General features: G+C 36.6%; 1 protein-coding gene across 7 annotated transcripts in view; it reads left to right on the forward strand.

Moving 5' to 3' along the window:
• COL12A1 (collagen type XII alpha 1 chain) overlaps positions 1-15,950 on the forward strand; it is a 97,728-nt gene extending 81,778 nt beyond the window's left edge. For 5 of the 7 annotated variants that reach the window (XM_035320997.1, XM_035320996.1, XM_035320998.1 and 2 more), the window contains 9 exons: positions 1,373-1,426; positions 2,726-2,779; positions 3,854-3,925; positions 8,613-8,648; positions 8,757-8,823; positions 9,954-10,142; positions 11,189-11,257; positions 12,320-12,490; positions 14,849-15,950. In XM_035320997.1, coding sequence (XP_035176888.1) covers positions 1,373-1,426; positions 2,726-2,779; positions 3,854-3,925; positions 8,613-8,648; positions 8,757-8,823; positions 9,954-10,142; positions 11,189-11,257; positions 12,320-12,490; positions 14,849-15,030 — 894 coding nt within the window. In that variant the 3' untranslated portion in view covers positions 15,031-15,950. Of the gene's footprint in view, positions 1-1,372; positions 1,427-2,725; positions 2,780-3,853; positions 3,926-8,612; positions 8,649-8,756; positions 8,824-9,953; positions 10,143-11,188; positions 11,258-12,319; positions 12,491-12,848; positions 14,532-14,848 lie in introns of those variants that run through there. The other 2 variants (XM_035320999.1, XM_035321000.1) reach the window with 2 other exon arrangements.
• The last annotated feature ends 2,733 nt before the right edge of the window (positions 15,951-18,683 follow it).

The raw sequence follows: 18,683 nt of genomic DNA on the forward strand, positions 1-18,683 counted from the left end.
TAAGAATTTGAAATGTAGAAGTACTAAACCATTCAAAACAGAGCAAGATTAAAAGAACAGCTGTACTGAGACAAACCAAATATCTATCTGGCCAATTGTGAATGCATATGGAATGCACCGGATTAGGAAAATTACACTTGTAACTACCCAGGAAAGTCTTTCAACTTTTGTAGTTAAGTGTCTTAAATTACTGGTTGCAAAACCTTTCTGAACCCTTCAGTAAAGTTGTCTGATTGCCTTCTACTTTTGAAGGTCAAATTATCTTCGGACAGTGAATTCTACAACTAGTTTTATGATTTATGAAGGAAGAAAGCAATATTAAATATTACTTAATTGTAGATTTCTATATTGTAAACTAGGATTAGGCTTTGAGGAGAAAAACTAAGTTTTATTTGGATAATCAGCTGGTTTTGGATAATCTAAGGTCATTGATATGCCCATGTTCTGATGTAACCAATATTCCTTGTTATATTGTCATTGATTTTATTGGGGTTATAGACACTATATGGGAGATGATCAAATGGTGTTGTGGATTCAGCTTCATATATCAGATGAGGTCTATCATGGCCCAGGGGCCTTAGTGTTATTTACATGTTTTATTGGTCCTTATAATCCTGAGAAACGTACACGTAGACAGTAATGTCCTGTATAACGCCATGCTATAGTTAAATGTACAGTGAGATGAAATGGAAAAAGGGGAAGAAGTGGATCATGTAGTACAAGGCTATTCAATATTTGATTTGTACTGTGGTGGTCCTGATCCTACAGAGTGTTGGGTGACATCATTCCTGAGTGTACTCTAATGTAGCTCATCTGTTTAATTTTAGTGTTCATTTTTAACCCAGATGCTACAAGAAACAGAACCAGAGAATTTATAATACATGCTATAAAGCAACATAGTGTTAAAAAATAGGAGACTAATGGGAAAAAATAGTAAAGGAAGAGACTAATTTTTGTTTCTTTAGAAACATTCTGATTGATGATTGCAGATAGACTTTAGCACTAGGTATTAAAGGATTAGCTGACATCTGTTAGGCTTGTAAAGGCAATAATGAAAATAAATGTTTTCTGCTTAAAGCACTGAAAATTCTTTTTGAAGAGGAAAATGCAGTAAAAATTGAAGTGAGGGTTAAGACTCCTATATGATGTATAATGTAAATTATATATGTAAATTATAATGTAAAATATATTATATATGTATATTATATGTGTATAATATAAATGGTTTCTCCTAAAGATTATATTTTTGTAAATGTCAAATAACGACAGTGAAGACAGATATTTAAATGTGTGAATATGTACTGGGATGATTAGATGAAACAGAGATGTTTGTTCTATCTTGGATACAGTTTATGTTTTCTTTTCCCTCTAGGGAACCCCAGGTTTACCTGGACCACCTGGCCCAATGGGACCTCCAGGTGAAAGGGTAAGGTTTCTGGTTTCCTCAGTTTATCTCACTGAAAGACCTTTTTTTTCAAAAAAATAAATAAATAATAATAATAATCCCTTCTTTATCATAGCTTTCTGTTTTCAAATACTTTTCAAGAGGAGTCCTTTTATCCATATCCAAACTGGAGAGGTAGAAGTGGAAGGGCTGGCAAAACTTGTGTGTGAAAATCTCTCTAGATAGGCATAGGATAGCCACATAATTTCTGTAAAAAATGCATGGCTCACTGTCCTGATAAGGTTCTCAGATGTCTGTACCTGATAAGCAGTAAGTCCCTGCTTACTCCCTGCTTCCTCCCCTGAGCAGGGGAGGGCTCAGTTGAGGTACTCAACCCTGCTGTCTTCCACATGCTGTTGCTGCTGTGGGTGATCCCCTGAAAGCTCTACTCATCTCAACATCTGCAAGATGTCATTATCTGTAAACAATCTGTCTGTGCCATTCTTACTCTGAAGGTCAAGTTTCCGCCTTAGCCTTTGACTGGAGCTTAGAACTTTATTTTGTATGAGGGAACTCTGAAACATCTTCATGATGAAGAGCATGCTGACAGGTATTTAATTGCAGAGTTGGTGCAATCCCACTCTTCCAATTTGGAGTCAGCTGAGCAAATCTCTTTTGTCTGCACAGTGGCATGTTACTCTTGAGATGACTGAAGCAATGAATTACTTTGGAAGTCAAAATTATTAGCTGGTGTATGCATTTATAGTTACGCTTTACTGGGAGCTGATAGCCAGAAATCAAAACAGAGAGCCATGTGATAGCCTGTTGTCAAAGAACATACCATGGAATTTGTGGGTCATCAGTGGGACATGGATCATCAATGCTAGTTTGGGAATGCTGTGTTAGATTATTGAAATGGAATGTCTCATCATCACTTCTTGCAGAAAGAGTAACTGAGAAGGAGGTTTTTTGTTGTTAACCATTTAAGCAGAAACCTCAGATTTTCTAGCTGTCTGTGAATGAGAGAACAGTGAAAAGAGAAATCTTCCTTCTCTGGAATACAATTCCTTTCCTTAAAAAAGGTTGAGACAGACTCATTCCATCCTCAGTCAATGAACAGCAGCTGAACATCTTCTAAATTGGCTCAAGTTCATTGTTCCATATATAGCCTTCCTCAGCACTAGCAGTGACAGCTATTTTTGTAACTAACAGTGTGGATAAGTTTTAAAATACATCATAGTAATTAGAAGCATTACAATTACCTAATCCTAAGGATGATTTTAGTCAGGGGATTGCTGCAGTTTTAGGTTAATCTCTAATCATGATTTTGTTTTTTAATAGGGTTTCACAGGAAAAGATGGTCCCACAGGTCCCAGAGGCCCACCAGGACCAGCGGTAAATATAATTTTGTCTTTGGTATACACATAAGAGATCTGAGGAAAGAGAGGGACACACTGACATTATCAAATTATGTTAAATATGAAATGGATCCTTTGTTTAATATCCCAAATGGATCTGAGAAACTCTCAGTAAAAAGTGACCAGAGAACTGTGTAAAACATGTATTCATAAACATTCATGAGAGCTTAATTGTGCTTTCAGTTGCGTTTACCCACTTGACTTCCAGTGGTTTCAAAACTGATTTAATTCAGTGTAAATAAGGGAAGAACCAGTTTACCTTGTTCTCTAGCCATGGGCTTTAAGAGCACACCTAGATCTACTGAAACCAATCAGCTTATTACTTGTAGTCTGGCAAAAGCAGACTTCATTAATAATACAGGTAAGTTTTCCTTAACAAGAATATTTGAGGATTAGTTATTTCTTAAAAAGCTGTTTCATTGTATTTTGTGGGACCATGTTAGAAAAGATGCTGGTCGTTAGAGGAAAGTATATCCTTGCTGGATCAGGCTACCCAAGAGAGGCAAGTTACTGCAGCTTCATATCTCCGGTTCAACCAGTAGCAAGGCTGAAGATGTATTCCCAGTATAGCCTAACACTAGTCTTTCGATGTTTATATTTATCTAGTTTAACTGGAATGAAGTTTATGAACTTATTGTCATAGACATTTAAATCACAGAGCTTCTAGAAAAAGTTAGAAGACCAAACTGGTTTTATTTCTTTAGGAATCCATCACTAGGAGCAATAAAAAAAAATAGACTCTCTGTATCTTTGGATTCAGAAATATCTGTTAATACTGGTGTTACATAAAATAAAATATTTCCATAAAGAATAGAGAAATAACATTTCCTTTCCCTCCCCTCTCCTCCCCTTCCCTTCCCTTTCCTTCTTCCCTTTTTTTTCTGGAGGGAAGCTTTCAAGCCTGATACATACCTAACAGAAGGAAAAAAAAAAGGCTCTCAAGAGCCCTTTTCAGTACTGCTCAGCACTTACAAATACCATAGCACATTTCTTATCAGCACGTAGGCTATTGTGCTTTTCTAAAATTCACTTTACATGTGTTCTGCTGCAGGGTGCCCCAGGAGTTCCAGGAGTTGCTGGCCCAAGTGGAAAACCAGGGAAACCAGGAGATCGTGGGACACCAGTAAGATAATGATATACTTATAGTATAAATTTTAAAATTACACTGTCTGTTGGTGAATGAGACTTATGCTTGTTTTAAATGCTTGTCTCGCACTTATGAGACAGTGGTTAATACAGCAGAGCTGACCTAAGACCACAAACCTTCTTTCAAACAATTTTATTTTTATAGTATGTCTTTTTGCTGAGTTTAATAGTTGGGGCTGGAAACTGTGGTCTCTGGTTTCCACTAAAAAGATTATAGACTATTATGTGCCAGGACATATATTCTGACACTGCATAAGCATGAAGAACTGGGTCAGCAAAATGACAGGTAAGTCCTTACTTACATTTGTGCGTGTGTGTGTGTAGTGAAAAAGTGGTACACTGATGAAAGTGGAAGAATCTTTGATGATGTTACATAATCACTTCTGGTTTGCAAAAGTTTTGGTTTTCTACAATGTGATTCTAAAATTATTTGAGGGCAGATTCTGTGGGTTCTATTCAACCCTTTAAAGTTAAAGTGCACCGTGAAAAGGGAGAAAGAGCAGGAGGTGCTGCATCCCACAGTTTCAGGAGACATTTGAATTGATTCTTTTATTGGATCTCTGAGAAATAGTTTGATTCAGGAGTGGTTACAGCAGTGGAAATATGAAGTCATTCATTTTTTTCTATCTTAATGTCTGTCAGTCAGCAAGAATTTTCCCTCCCACTTCAATTTCCTTATGTAAATGGCAGCTGGATAATTTGAAGGAGCATATAGTAGGCTGGGCATCTTGATGATTAGGAACTTTTAAACTCACAGGAGGATCTGGAAGCTGGGTCATTTTATCATACACATACTGAATGCAGTCTGCATTTGTCAGTTTTTAAATCCCATTTGTCCTTGCAGTAGAGGACATTGGGTGTCTTAGGAATGAACTTGAGCTTTCCTGCCTTTAGACATACATGCCTCATGTAATATTCCTGCTAGTTCAGGTGGCTAATAGACACAACAGGGGCATAGGGTACTGTGGCTTACTGACAAGTGAGCTCCAAAATACCAGTTGTATCTGAATTTTCCTTCACCTGGGATACCGGATAACTGCTTCTTTGCAGCAGCAAAGATGTTTTGAAGGTAAATAATGCGACTAAAAGCAAATTTGACTACAAGACCAGTTTCAGTGCTTTTGCAAAGCAAAGCAGTCAATGCCTGTCCAAGCACCACATGTAAGTTCTCTTACACTCTGGTCCTAAGAGTTTCTTTCAGTTAAAAATACATTTTTTTTCCCCAATTATTGCACTTTCTTGTAATGTGACACTGCAGATCATACTTACCAATTCTTATGTTTCTAGAACAGATCCCAGCAGGAATTCTGGCTTGCACCTTGTGCAGATGTTTTATCAGACTCTTGGAGAACAGAATTTCAATGCTTTCCTTTGTGATGTTTTGCATTAGAATGCCAAAGTTGCAGCCTAATGGCTAAATGTAACTTGCACTGCCCTGAGTCATAGTTCAGGCCTGCCTGAATTTGTGACTTCCTGTCTAGGAGAAAGATAATGAGGCTTCACATTGCCTCTGGTAAATATAAATAATTTTCATCTACATCCTGCCATTTTTTTCTTCTGCCCAAACAACCTGTATTGTAGGTATTATACAGCACAAGTCTGCTGATTGGCCCCTACAAAGCAAGGGTCTTTATATCCCAGTCCAAGGATGCACAGTTACATGCAAATTATGAGGAACTTTGGCAGTTGCTAAAGACATTCCCATTGAATGCACTCAATTGAAGCTCTTTCCTGATGTGTAAGATACCACTAATATTCTAAGCTGAGGCAGACCACACCACTAATGTGGCTGTAAAAATTTCTATACCTCAATGTGTACTTATATGGAAACAAGTTGACGTGTTAACTGAATTTTCATGGAAATAGGAAATTTGAGTTTATAATATGCTTATAAGTATTTCCAAGAGAAATTATGTGGTTTTTCAGTGTAGTAACAAAACGACTGAGAAAGGAACAGTAAGAGCATAGCTGAGCCAGTAATCTGTTGAGAACTGAGGACTGTCTGTCCTAGAAGAGAATAAAATATCTGTCATCTGCCTGTCTGGTCAGAGTGAGAGAGAATTTCCTAGTAGTCCATACGTAAGTCATGTGGTAATGATCTTCAAGGCTAAGAGTCATTAAGCTAAAAGAGAATATTGTCTCAAGAAGAAATGATGATACATTTTCTGTGAATAAATATAATAGGAAATAGAAGACCTTGGACTATCAGAGAAGAAAAGTTGTTTTACAGTACTGTTGTTTTATAGGTTTGAGAATAAAAACTGTAATGTATGAGTGGGCATACTAAGTCTTCTTATAGTATAGCTGTCTTGTTTATAAAATAGACTCTGTGACATGGTTGATTACCAAACCCTGCTGTTTGTGACAGCAGGGTTTGACTTTATTATCCAGAAGGACCCCAGGAAATAGTGCAAGACATTTGTGTTTTATATATAAGGTCCTATTAGGCTGGTGGTTCCAGGGCCAAACTGACTGTGAAAACCTTTAGAGTTTGAGCAGATAAGGAAGATGTTTGTTCTGAGTTAAATGCAATTTTTGAGCATTTTTCATTCTCTTCTGGAATACATTCACTAATCTTGCATCCATCTGTGCAGAGGTCCTAGATGAAGTCTCAAAAAGATTGTGCTTTGAGGGCAACGGGCTGGTGGTTCTTGTGGGGAGCAAGCATTCTTTTGGGGAAAACAACCGAGTATATTATCTTTTAAAGTAAAAATAGCATACTTCCTTTGTTTTGTCCTCCTTAAGCTGCAGATTTTTTTTTCTGCAGCCCCAGCCTTCATCCCACAGCTCAGAAAAATCCCACGAGCAGCATAAACTAGCATTTCCTCACACTGACCCCAAGTGACTCCCTCATCACAGGATATCAACAAAGTAGAGTGTCAGCAGCAGCTGCTGCTTCTCAAAATGCTGGCAAGCAGTTGGCTAAGTTGCACGTTTTTGTCTATTAAAGGAAAATAAAGTGAAATTTAAGCAGAATAAAGCCAACTGGGAGGAAGATGCAAATAGCAACTCTGTAATTGCAGTTATAATTGTTTTTTTGGAAATCATATATCTAAAATACCCAGGTGGAAAATGAACTTTGCTGTTAACATTGTCAGTCAGTCTTTAATCTTTACATTTTAAAATTAGTTAAGAATAGCCTGTAGGTTTCCAGTCCTAAGGCTGATTCAGTGTCTTTTTGCAAAGTTACAAATTGAATAATGAGGCTCATTTGATTCAGTGAATTGTAAAGTTGACTGTATTGCTTATAATTATTGAATAGCCTTAGCGTTTTTCTATCTGTGGAAACTTTGCTGGCAACACATTGGAGCAAGATTGTGCCTTTGTTACAAGAGAACACCTTGTCTTTCCAACATGGCTTTTGGCTGAAGGCAGCAGCCTAAAGAACTGTTCTTGACTGTTCAGAAAAAAGTGGTTCCAGAAATCGTATATAGAATTTGAATATTTAAGCTTTATTTATTATTATTATTTGTGATATATAATGCAAATAAACCATATACCAACTGCTTAACTCATTGATGGATGAGCCACCTCATGTTTTCTATGGTATATCATGAGGAAGGTGAATGCATGGCTGCTGCAGAGAAGTTCAGACAGCATACTGAGCTCACACTCTGACATACCTCATGGGAATATTTTGACCAAAACTTTGATGGAAGTTTATGAAACAGTGCCACTGCATTCAAACCGTATCCTCTGTGACCGCAGTGGAATGATTTGTTTTCTTGTGTTGTTGAAATTATTTGTGGGTACTGTAAGAATGTTATGAAAAACAGCTGCAGCCCACACTTAGCCTTTTCTTTGTTAATGGTGATAAACAGGCTCCTTAAAGAAATACTAAGATGTAAAAAGCAGTAATACTTAGGATGCAGAGCAGCAGATGACTGATCTGGTCATTCATCTTTGAAGTACACCTTACTGCTTTTCCTGATTTGGAGATGGGACGTGCATCTCCTGTAAATGCTTTGACTATTGAGCATTCAGCCTGTCTACAGTTCTTTATCTTATCTAAAAGCTTTCTGTGCTGTCCAAAATACTAAATGTTAATTAGACTACATGGAGACTGACTTTTTAGTGTGGTGAGGAAAGTTACTTTTGGTGAAGAAATACATTTTTGCTGTTAAAGATGTACCTGCGATGCCCTGGAGTGAGTCTGCAACTCCTGTGTTTCAGGACTGCCCTAACCCCTGGAGTGTTTAGGCTTTTTTGTTGTGAGACTGTGTCCTAGCCCAGAGATACATGGATCTGATGAATCCCCTTTTCTGGACCAAAAAAAACTATGTTATTTAATTAAAAGTTTCTGCCTGTTAATGGATGTAATTTAGTTTAATTTAGTGTTCTGACAGCAGCTTGGAAATAAAAGATCTGCAGCATGATTCGCATCTGTACATCATGCTTAAGCATCTGTTTTACCTAATTTCCAGATGAGAAATCTCTCTCCAGCAGATGTTTGGGTACATATCTGTTAGATGTCTTTGTCAATCTATACGGAATTTTTGTAGGTAATAGCTCTGAAGTACAGGATTATTATTATTATTATTATTATTATTATTTTCCCTCGTAGTAGTATTTATACTTTGGCCCTTCTTTGTCTATATTCCTATACTAATATGCTGGCATATATTTTGATACATGCAATAACAATGCTCCTATATTTATTTTAGGGTTCACCTGGAATAAAGGGAGAAAAAGGTGACAGAGTAAGTCTGCTTTAAAGTCAATTTCCCTTAGATGTCTTTAATTAAACACTGTCTCTAAAAGCACAGACACTTGCTAATAAAACACTTGCTTTGTTTTTGATTATTTAGGGTGACATTGCTTCTCAGAACATGATGCGAGCAGTTGCAAGACAAGTTTGTGAACAACTGATAAATGGTAAATGGTGCTTGCTTTGTTTCTCATACTAGTAATCTACTAATTTGATTGTTAAAACAGAAAAAAAAATGATTTAAATTAAAAGGTCCTAGCCACACAACAGAATGGGTTTGAATGATATGACGGTTTTCCAACGGCGCTGATTTAGTGGAAAAATGTAGCACTAAATTTTTGCCAACTTTAGCAATAAATATACAAATCTAATATCCTATGCAGGTGCTGTGCAGGTGACTTTCCTGTTGTCAGTCTCTTCCAAAATTACTTTATTCGTATCAGTATACATTTTCTCATTAATCGTGTCTTATCTTCAGGAGGAGGGAATCTGAGAAAAAGGATGCTCACTGCAGGGGCTTTACTAGTGGGAAGTGACAGATGAGTGCTGGGTAAATACCATGCACAAAATAATTGTGCTATGCGAGTAAAAATGATATTTCTTTGGTTAAGAACTCTAAACTGAATTTCAGTCCTCTACAGCTACACAGGGAGTAGTTACAGGGTACAGCTCTGCTGGGATTGAAGGTATTCTTATGAGTTATGCTAGGATTGTTACATGACACTAATCAGGAAGGGATAGATGTGGCTCCCTATTAAGTGCTCCTCTCTGCTTAGCTACTCTGTGCTATTGCTCTTGTTCAAATACACCTTTCTTTGGAAATGATATACATAGACATCATAGACTGTGTCCTGCTTGCTCTACATGTGACCAATTTATCCTGTGCCTGTGGTAGCTTCAGAGCTCTGCATCAAAATATGATCCTCTTCACTGTTTGAACTGGGACAAGTTCTTTCTGTTCTTCAGAGTAGAAACAACCTCTATCCAGAGCTCCGAGAGCAAGCATATTGTAAACAAATACTTTTTTTTTTTGGCTTTAATAGCCATAAAAATAACTTCTGATAATGCTTTCAGCTTCCAGATTTCCACTTACCCTTCTTCCCTCCCCCCTCCATTTCTTTCCAGCATTGTCATTCATTTTAAGTCTTCCTAATTCATCTGGACCAATGCAATACTAATTTTTTGAATGGTCATAAGGCAAGATTTTAATGAAGAGATGCTTCATTATTCCTTCCCACTCAGAAAAGATTTTCACGCATTTCACATGGTTTACTGAAGTGTTTTCTTTCATTTTAAGGCCAAATGAGCCGGTTCAATCAAATGCTGAATCAAATCCCGAACGATTATTATTCAAATCGCAATCAGCCAGGGCCACCAGGACCACCTGGTCCCCCAGGAGCTGCTGGGACAAGAGGAGAGCCTGGACCTGGAGGAAGACCAGGATTCCCAGGACCTCCTGGGGTCCAAGGACCACCTGGTGAAAGAGGTGAGTAATGCCCAAGGCAGCTCTATATTTCACAGTGGCTGTAGTGTAGAGGCTGCCAGAGGAGAAGCCTAATCCCTTTAACCATGTCAAACTATGAAGTCCACACCTAACATTGTCTGGTTGGGTCAGTTGGATTGCCTGAGGGACACCGATGTACTGGAGGACAAGGTTAATTACATCAGTGTTCTCCTCTGTCTCTCCCTTGATCATGTTTCATAAAACACGTGTTGGTGTGATTTTTGGCTGCTGTCTCAGGCATCTCAGGATATCCCAGGAAAGAGAATGTTCTCAGAGCTTTTCTGGCACTAAGCGGCTACATCTTGAAAGGCTGTTTGGAGTAACACAACTCTTTGCAGAACAGACATCTAACTAAGAGAGAAAATGAGTCACTATTAAGAATATAAAGCAGGAGTTGAAAGAATTAGTTCTACATCCTTGGCCCTTTGCACTACTCTGAGGGAAGAAACTGTAACTTGAGTTTGAGCATATAGATATGCCTATTTTTGGCTACCTTGGATTCCTGCAATGATATCAAGTGTCTGTACTATTCTATGAAGTAGCCTGTGCTTATTCCTGCTACTCTACTGTAGCATAGACTCAGTACTGCATTTTCTAGCATATATTTTACTTTAATCTTCAAAAAAGACACAGAGAAAGGAAGAATTAATTTCTGTATTCTGTTTCTAAGAAAGGGTAAAGCATACTTTTTTATCAGAAATCAGCAAGCTTGAAAATACCCTCCTGTTCATAGTTTAAAATAATAAAGTTATGTGGTGTTTTAAGTGTCTCAAAGACTTTTCTATGTTTTGAGAAACTTCATTTACACTAAATTATCTTTGCATCCTACTTTGCTTTGGGGTTGGTATATTTATATCCAAATTAAGTATTTCCCTAAGTATACATGGGGACATCTGTACCAAATAAGGCTTGAACCCCACTCTTCCATTAAATAATTGGTATTAAATATTAATATCAATGAGAAAGCATGGAGAAATATTTTTGGTGTGGTTTCCTTCCTTTTTTTTTTTTTTTTTTTTTTTTTTTAGGAATGCCTGGAGAGAAAGGTGAAAGAGGGACTGGATCTCAAGGACCACGAGGTTTGCCAGGACCACCTGGTAAATATTTATTGTTTTATTTAAAATCACATTACAGAAAAGTAGGAGAAAAAGACAGTATTTTTTCACATAGCACCAGATTGCATATGGTGAATGAATGTGCTTTACTTTGTGCGCTTCATGTTTTTGAAATGTATTAGAGTTTACTGGGTCCTCCTGTAAAACTAAGCAATATTTAGATGTGGCTAGTAGATATTTATCTTTGTCTCGTAATTTATTCTTCTGGCATGCTTGTTTGCATGAAAATGTATTTTATGAAAATACGTTGTCCAAATGCTTAATAGATATTTTCACAAGTCTTATTAGATGATTCTTTCAGAGTATCCAGATTCATTTTCTACTTCAATTTTTGATTACAGAAGTACAAATTGCCCAAGAACTACAAAATATTCCCACATATGGAGTTGCTAGATGATAGAGTCTGATGATTTGACTGTTGCTTTTTTCTCTTTGTGTCTTGCAATTTTGTTCACTGATGCCTTGGCAGAAATCAGCTGTATCATTTGTTTCTGCTTTTAGTTCACTAGGCTAAACATGGTTTTTCATTACAGGACTCATAAGATGCTTGCAGCAAATTGTAACCCCAGATACTTGAAGCTTTACTTTTCTGCTAACCATAATAAGACCTGTTCCAAAAAAAACATTACCTCATCTATCCTAGGGCTGCAGGGTAGCAGAATTAATGTACTCCTATATTTTAATTGAAATCCAGTGTGCGTGTCTGATCTAGTAGTTTCCCTTGAGATGTTCATATCTTATGCAGAGGGGAAATAAACCAGAAAATTCATTGATGTTTCTTACTTGGCTCAAACCTTACTAAATCAGTTTCCGTGAAAAAAAATTTTAAGTAAGCCACACACAGGGAAGCAACTAATGATGAATCACATTTCTGTTTTTCTTTTGTTTTTCTTTCTGTTGACCCCCATATAGCAACAAAATGCAAATGTTTTTTCACCAAAGACATAGCATAGACTGAGTAGTCTAGACAGCAGTAATGTTAGCTGTTTTATCAAGCTGGCTTTTAAAGAAAACAACCCCCCAATCTTTCAATTCTAAAATTAGGTCCACAAGGAGAATCTAGAACTGGTCCACCAGGCTCCACAGGATCACGAGGACCACCAGGGCCTCCAGGTCGTCCTGGAAATGCGGGTATTCGAGGTCCTCCAGGACCACCTGGTTATTGTGATTCATCCCAGTGTGCTAGCATCCCTTACAATGGCCAAGGATTCCCAGGTATGTTATGAAAAACTGAACTGTTGTTTGTCTTAAATAGCCTTTACAAATGTGGCTGTTCATATTGAATTGCTTTACATGAGACAGACCTGCTAACCTGAACATGCTGAATCAGGAGGAAAAGGTTGCAGTGAGCAGTCCTGCCTCATTGTAATGTGCAGGCATATGAGCAGTCATGTGGACTTTGATGCAGTTTTAATTGTTGTTTTGTGTCATTCACTTTAAATAGGAAGTAGAAACGAATTAGTTATTTTTTAACATAGAAGGTTAGTAGTTGATAATGTTGCTCATAGGATTTAAGTGACAATTTTCTTCTTCTTTTTCCTCCCCCCTCCCCACTCCTTCCAATCGTCTTCAGAACAAGGTTGAATTCTCCATGTTTCTCTTGAAAAATAAAAAGAATGCTGTGGCTGGCAATTTCCGTGTGTATCTTTTTGAGCAATGTCAGGATTATTTATACCAAATTTATACCTGAAATCAAAATTTCCCACAAAGGAAATCCATTCAGTGATACAATGCAGACAACTGAAAAACACCATTGTCCTACAATTTCTACCAAGTTAAACACCATGGAGTCTCTGATTAGCCCTTGCTCATACCAGCCTTCCTCTCTGTGATGTATTGTAAAACATTAGGCTGCATCTGCAATTGAAATACCAGGGTCATAGCGGCCACCAATTTCTGACTGGAAATATTCCAATATATTTTAACATGGGGATCCTGCAGGACCACAGTATTGTTAACAAATTAATATGTATGCATTGCAACATCTCAAAATTAGTGTATGTGATACTACTATTGAATATGGTTTGCTGTTAGTGTATTGTGCATGTACCCATGAAAAGAAAAAAAAAAAATATATATATATATATGTACACACTTGCAGACTCAGTGCTGATGGTTAAACAGCCGGGTGGTTGTGGAGATCTCACAAAATTCATATTTAAATGAAAATGAAAGAAACTTGTGCCTGTGATTCAGCAGTGTTCTCCTTTCTAGTAATCAGCTATGTATACATATATAGATATATGCCTATGAATTAACTGTTATGTATTTAGTTGGATGAAAGTATGTTTTTGCACATCAGATGGACTTTTTAAAAGACTAACATCATCTTTGACCTGTTTCAGGTTTCGGCTAACACATTTTCTAAGTCGCCAGTGCTGCTTACAGTTTGAATACATGAAAATCCTGTTTCTGAGATGTTTGCGCACGTGCTTATTAGAAAATGAGTCCGTATGGATATTTCACCACGGATATGGTTTTTAAACCATTTTGGCCTGATAGAATAAATGGGGAGATTCTTTTTACTAACACAACTTGTGAATGAGATAAAGGACAGTGATGACATTTCATTAAGCCTGTTACATTTCAGTAGTAAAATAGACAGTCTTTCTTTTCTAAAAAAAGATCCAGACCATCAAAGTCTCACTTGTATAGGAGGCTTATAAAACTACTAACCAGCAAAGATAATGCCAATAGAAGAGACAGATTTAACCTGGTAAATGAGAAATGATTTATGTAAATAGTAAACTAATTGTGGCTTGTAAATGGTTTGTATGGGACCGTACCCACTAAAATCTGTTAACAACTCTGTGTGATGCTTTTGCATAAAAGCCTGCTGCTGCTTGCTATATGCCAGAATAACATCTTTGACGACTTAAGAAATCTACCTGTCTGTTGCTTGTTACCAACATGTCTGAATCGGGGCATGTGCCTTTTTTATATGTAATCTTGTTGGATTCTGTAACTGCAGTTATAAATACAAAAGTTTTATAATTATATTTCTTCTGTTTTGCTGTAGTTTTTGGTGTTCCTGAAGCACCAGCTGTAACTCGGTTTGTTACGAGGAACAGCACGAGAAAATGACATGTACTGTATATTGCCGCTGGTGATAGTTATGTGTACACTTTGCCATTCTCAGAGAAAATTAGGATATGCCAAACCCACCTGTTCATTTTTCCTGCTCCATGTGTTCTATTAATTGCACAGTCTAAAATAAAGTTCAGTGCTTTGATTTACTGAATTAGCTGTAAAATAATAATTTTATTTGATTTGCCTTAATTTTTTTTTAACAATAACTGGTCCCTTGCATAATTTAAGACTCTTTCTGCACTGTTTTGTGTATTATAAATACAAAGCCTTTCACTATTAATTTTAAACTTTTTATTATTTTACTGCCAAAAAGTATTCATGAACAAAACTGAAACGACCCCCAGTGAACTATTAATTTATATATTTATTTTATGGAATTAAGATTGGACTAACATTATGTAGAAAAACTAACTTTTGTTGTATTTGTGGATTCAAAGACATGCGATAACTATAATGTTCAATCGGACAACTATTTTCAACCAGAACCATACGTGCCTGAAAGTGGACCCTATCAACCTGAAGGTGAACCCTTCATAGTACCTATGGAGTCAGAAAGGAGAGAGGACGAATATGAGGACTATGGAGTTGAAATGCATTCACCAGAATACCCTGAGCACATGCGCTGGAAAAGATCTCTGTCAAGAAAAGCAAAACCAAAGCCATAAAAGATCTGTGTCTTGTTTTGGTTTTTTTGGTTGGTGGTTTTTATCTTTGCTATACTTGCATTTGCAGATACACACAAGGAGAGTGCATTGTTCCTTCTGCATTCTAGCTTTCTGGTCTTTTCATATCAGACGCACCCTTGTTTTGTATCTTGCTTGTGTGGGGATAGCAATACGTGTAACTAGAGACTTCATATTGCTCTGGAAATGCTTGTAAAATACTTTTGCTTTTAGTGGCTGCATACAGGTTAATATGTGCATTCAGTTATCCCAGTGCTGCCTTTTCATTAAAATAAAGTAAAAACAAATTAAAAAAAAAGAAAGAAAACCAAAAAACCAAAACAAAAATAACCACAGAGCTGCTGCAAATTTTCTGAGGACTGTCTGCTTAGCAGACAGTCTATATTTTTCTTCTTTTTCACATGCATGTTTGCAGTTCAGTCAGATCACAGGTCTGCATTATGTAGTTAAAAAAGGAAGAAGCCAAAAAAAAAATAATTCTCTCTCCTTTCAATATCATTGTCATTTTCTTCTATTCTTAGTTACACTTTGTAGAGCATATACTGCTCTTATACATCTCCTTTAAATACCACAAACATTAAGTAGCTGAAATTGTTGTATCAACTGGATACAGTTTAATAATGCCTGAAATCTCCTTGTTTGTAGACACAGTAACATTTATGCCAAATTGCAGTCAATCCTGCAGAGACGGAATTGCATGTTTATGTTGTATATTTAGTATGGATTTTTTTTTCAGAATACAATGTTTCTTAGTTATCAAAAGCAGTTGGAAATTGTTTGCAAGACTATGGATATAGAATTGCTGCTTTTATATTTTAACTGCAAATTGTGAATTTCACTGCCTTATATTATTTATTTCTGAAATGAAAGAGGCATTTTTCAATAAAACTACTGAAAATTTATATTTGGCTATTCATTTTTTGAAAGGCCCATTGAGACTGATTAGTGTTATTTATTCCACTGTTTGGAAATGTCAGTTACCAAAAATCAACTAGAACGGGAATAGTCTTAAAATAGATATTTATGCTGTGGTATCCTGAGGTGGGTGGATGAACGCAAAAGAGGTTTCCACTGTCTGGGTTATGAATATGACTTTTAACAAAATTCAGTCTGCAATGCATCAATGCATTTGGTCAAGAAAATGAAGAAGTTCATCAGATGCAGATGCAGTTTTATTTTTCTTTTTTCTTTTTTCTTTTTTCCTTTTTTTCCTTTTTTTTCTCTTTTTTCTTTTTTCTTTCTTTTTTTTTTTTTTTTTTTTTTCCTTCTTGATGCTTCTAATGGATGTTTGTTGCAGCAAGAGAGACTCTTTCCACCTCAGGAACTAATTGGGCTTCCGCAAGTAGCAAGCCACTCAAACTTTTAATTCTTCATGTGCCATGAGCATTGTAGCCATGGCAGTGCTTAGTTCAGTATTAGCAGCAAGCTTGCTTGGGTATGGGTGTCTGGTGTTTAGTGAGTTTCATCTTGCTGGGACCATACATGACATAGCAACTAGAGCAAAGACTTTCAACTTCATTGGGAAAGCTGCAGTGGCATTTCTAAAGATCATGCAAAACACATGTCATAGAAGTGAAGCTAGATGTGCAGTCTGGCTTCCTGGTCACTGCATATTTACTCTGCACTGGAAGCTGTGACAAATTTTAGCGTCCACAAATGCAATTTATACAATACCTTGTTAGACTGCCTGATGGGTTATCAGTGAAATAAAAATAAATAAATAAATGCATTTCAAAGAGTAACTCAGATTATAGCCATATGCCTTTTAGACTGTAAGGGAATAATTCTAGGCTGAGCTGAGGAATGTTTAAAGAAGAATGTAAGTCATTGATTGATTGTGTTTTCATCTGATTGTGGGGAAGTTTTTTCAAAGTATCACAAATATGTTCTGCAGCTGCCTAGCAGGAAAAAAAAAAAAAAAAAGTTGGTAGGATCTTGGAGAAGTGATTAGAATGTTTCTCTGAACTGTATTTGAAATAATGACATCTTACATTAATCTCCCATCAGTCTGTTTCTGGTATTAATTGTGTCACTAGGACAAGCTTAACTGGATGCCCGTATCTTCATAATAAAGATTCCCTTCTGTCCTCCAAACAGAAAGTTTTACAGAAAGAATAGCTTATTAAAAGCATATATTTTAAATTACTTTCCAATTTCTTCACAAAAAGTATATCCAATGCCTGACAGACACTCTTCATATTCTTTGTGTTCCTTATTGATAGAGGTGCTGATTGATTTTGTGATGAAATATTTAAATAGTAAATAGAACCTCAGCTTGTAGTTAGTCAGTTCATATTAAACTTCTGCTTATAGATCTGCAGGATGGATACCAGCTCTAGGATGTTTCCTTCGTACAGGCACAGAACTACAAAGGATGAATTAATCTCTGGACTTGAGATATGCAATAGAAAAAACAAACAAACAAAACAAACAAACAAACAAAAACAGAAAACAAAAAGACAACAAACTAACAAACAAAAACCAGCTCCCCAAGCCTGTAACATTTATTTCACCTGTATGACAATGCTTGACAGAGGCATCCTACTGGCAGTGCATTTGGAAGAGAAAAGGACTTTCACTGGCTCATTAAGTCTGGAGAAAATACTTGAAATGCTTGGATACTGCATAGAAATTCGTGTTTACTGATAGAGGCCAACAAGGAAGAATATCTCATTTCCAGGAATTCTCATGGGAATGACTCTCAGGGAGGTACTGATGACACTTCTGGGAAAGCTGATGTGAGGCTGAGCCAAGCAAGTCCTGGAGAAGTACAGATGCAAAGCAAACACAAACAAGTTCAAGCTCCTGAATACCTCATGCACAACTGAGCAGTTTGCATAGTTTGGAATTTTTAAAGAAGGAAATTGTTCACTTTTTCTTTCCTTTGGCTAAAACTGTGAATGTGAACAAGCAAGTGGGAGAGGGACATTACTTGTCTGAAATTAGGACAGAGCATTGCAGAGAGGATCTTAATGAAGACGGTCTTTTCTCTGACCCGCAGATATTTTTCAGAGGGCAAGTTCTTTGCATTCTTGATAGCATGGATAGCAAAACTGCACAAATCCCCAGGGAGCATTACTGTTTTACAAAGGCTAAATATTATGATGGTGCATCGCTGCTGACATCTCCAGGCAAAAATAATGGGCAAAAGGAGTGAAGAAAAGAACATAAAGAGCCTCACTTAAAATAGTGCCTCCCTTTATTTTTTTTTTTTTTTTTCCTGTTTGTGGTTTTGTGGCAATGTCTTTTGAATGCCCTAGCACTGACTGCACAGAAATGCTACTAAAAGAACATAAAGGGACAGTGATTGTTTTAACAGACATGAAGAGTTTAAATCTAAAGCATGAACAGTTGTTCGCATGAAGACCCTTTTTGCTATAAAACAGGTATATTAGTTATAACTTGATTAATCTATATAGTTCTTAAAAAGAAAAAAAAAAAATTGCAAGTTTCCAGAATCACTGTCACTGTTGAAAACACATTAAAGGAGTCACATATTCCTCGAGCTTATTCACTGCCTTTATAGACTGAAGTAATGTGTTGATATTTTTGACTGCAACTTAGATCAACATTACAAATGGGAAAATATTTTGTGAAGGTGTTGCACTGTGTAAAGTTGATAATTTTCATATTAG

This window comes from Oxyura jamaicensis, chromosome 3 (genome assembly GCF_011077185.1).
Source record: "Oxyura jamaicensis isolate SHBP4307 breed ruddy duck chromosome 3, BPBGC_Ojam_1.0, whole genome shotgun sequence".
In the NCBI taxonomy this organism is placed as follows: Eukaryota; Metazoa; Chordata; class Aves; order Anseriformes; family Anatidae; genus Oxyura; species Oxyura jamaicensis.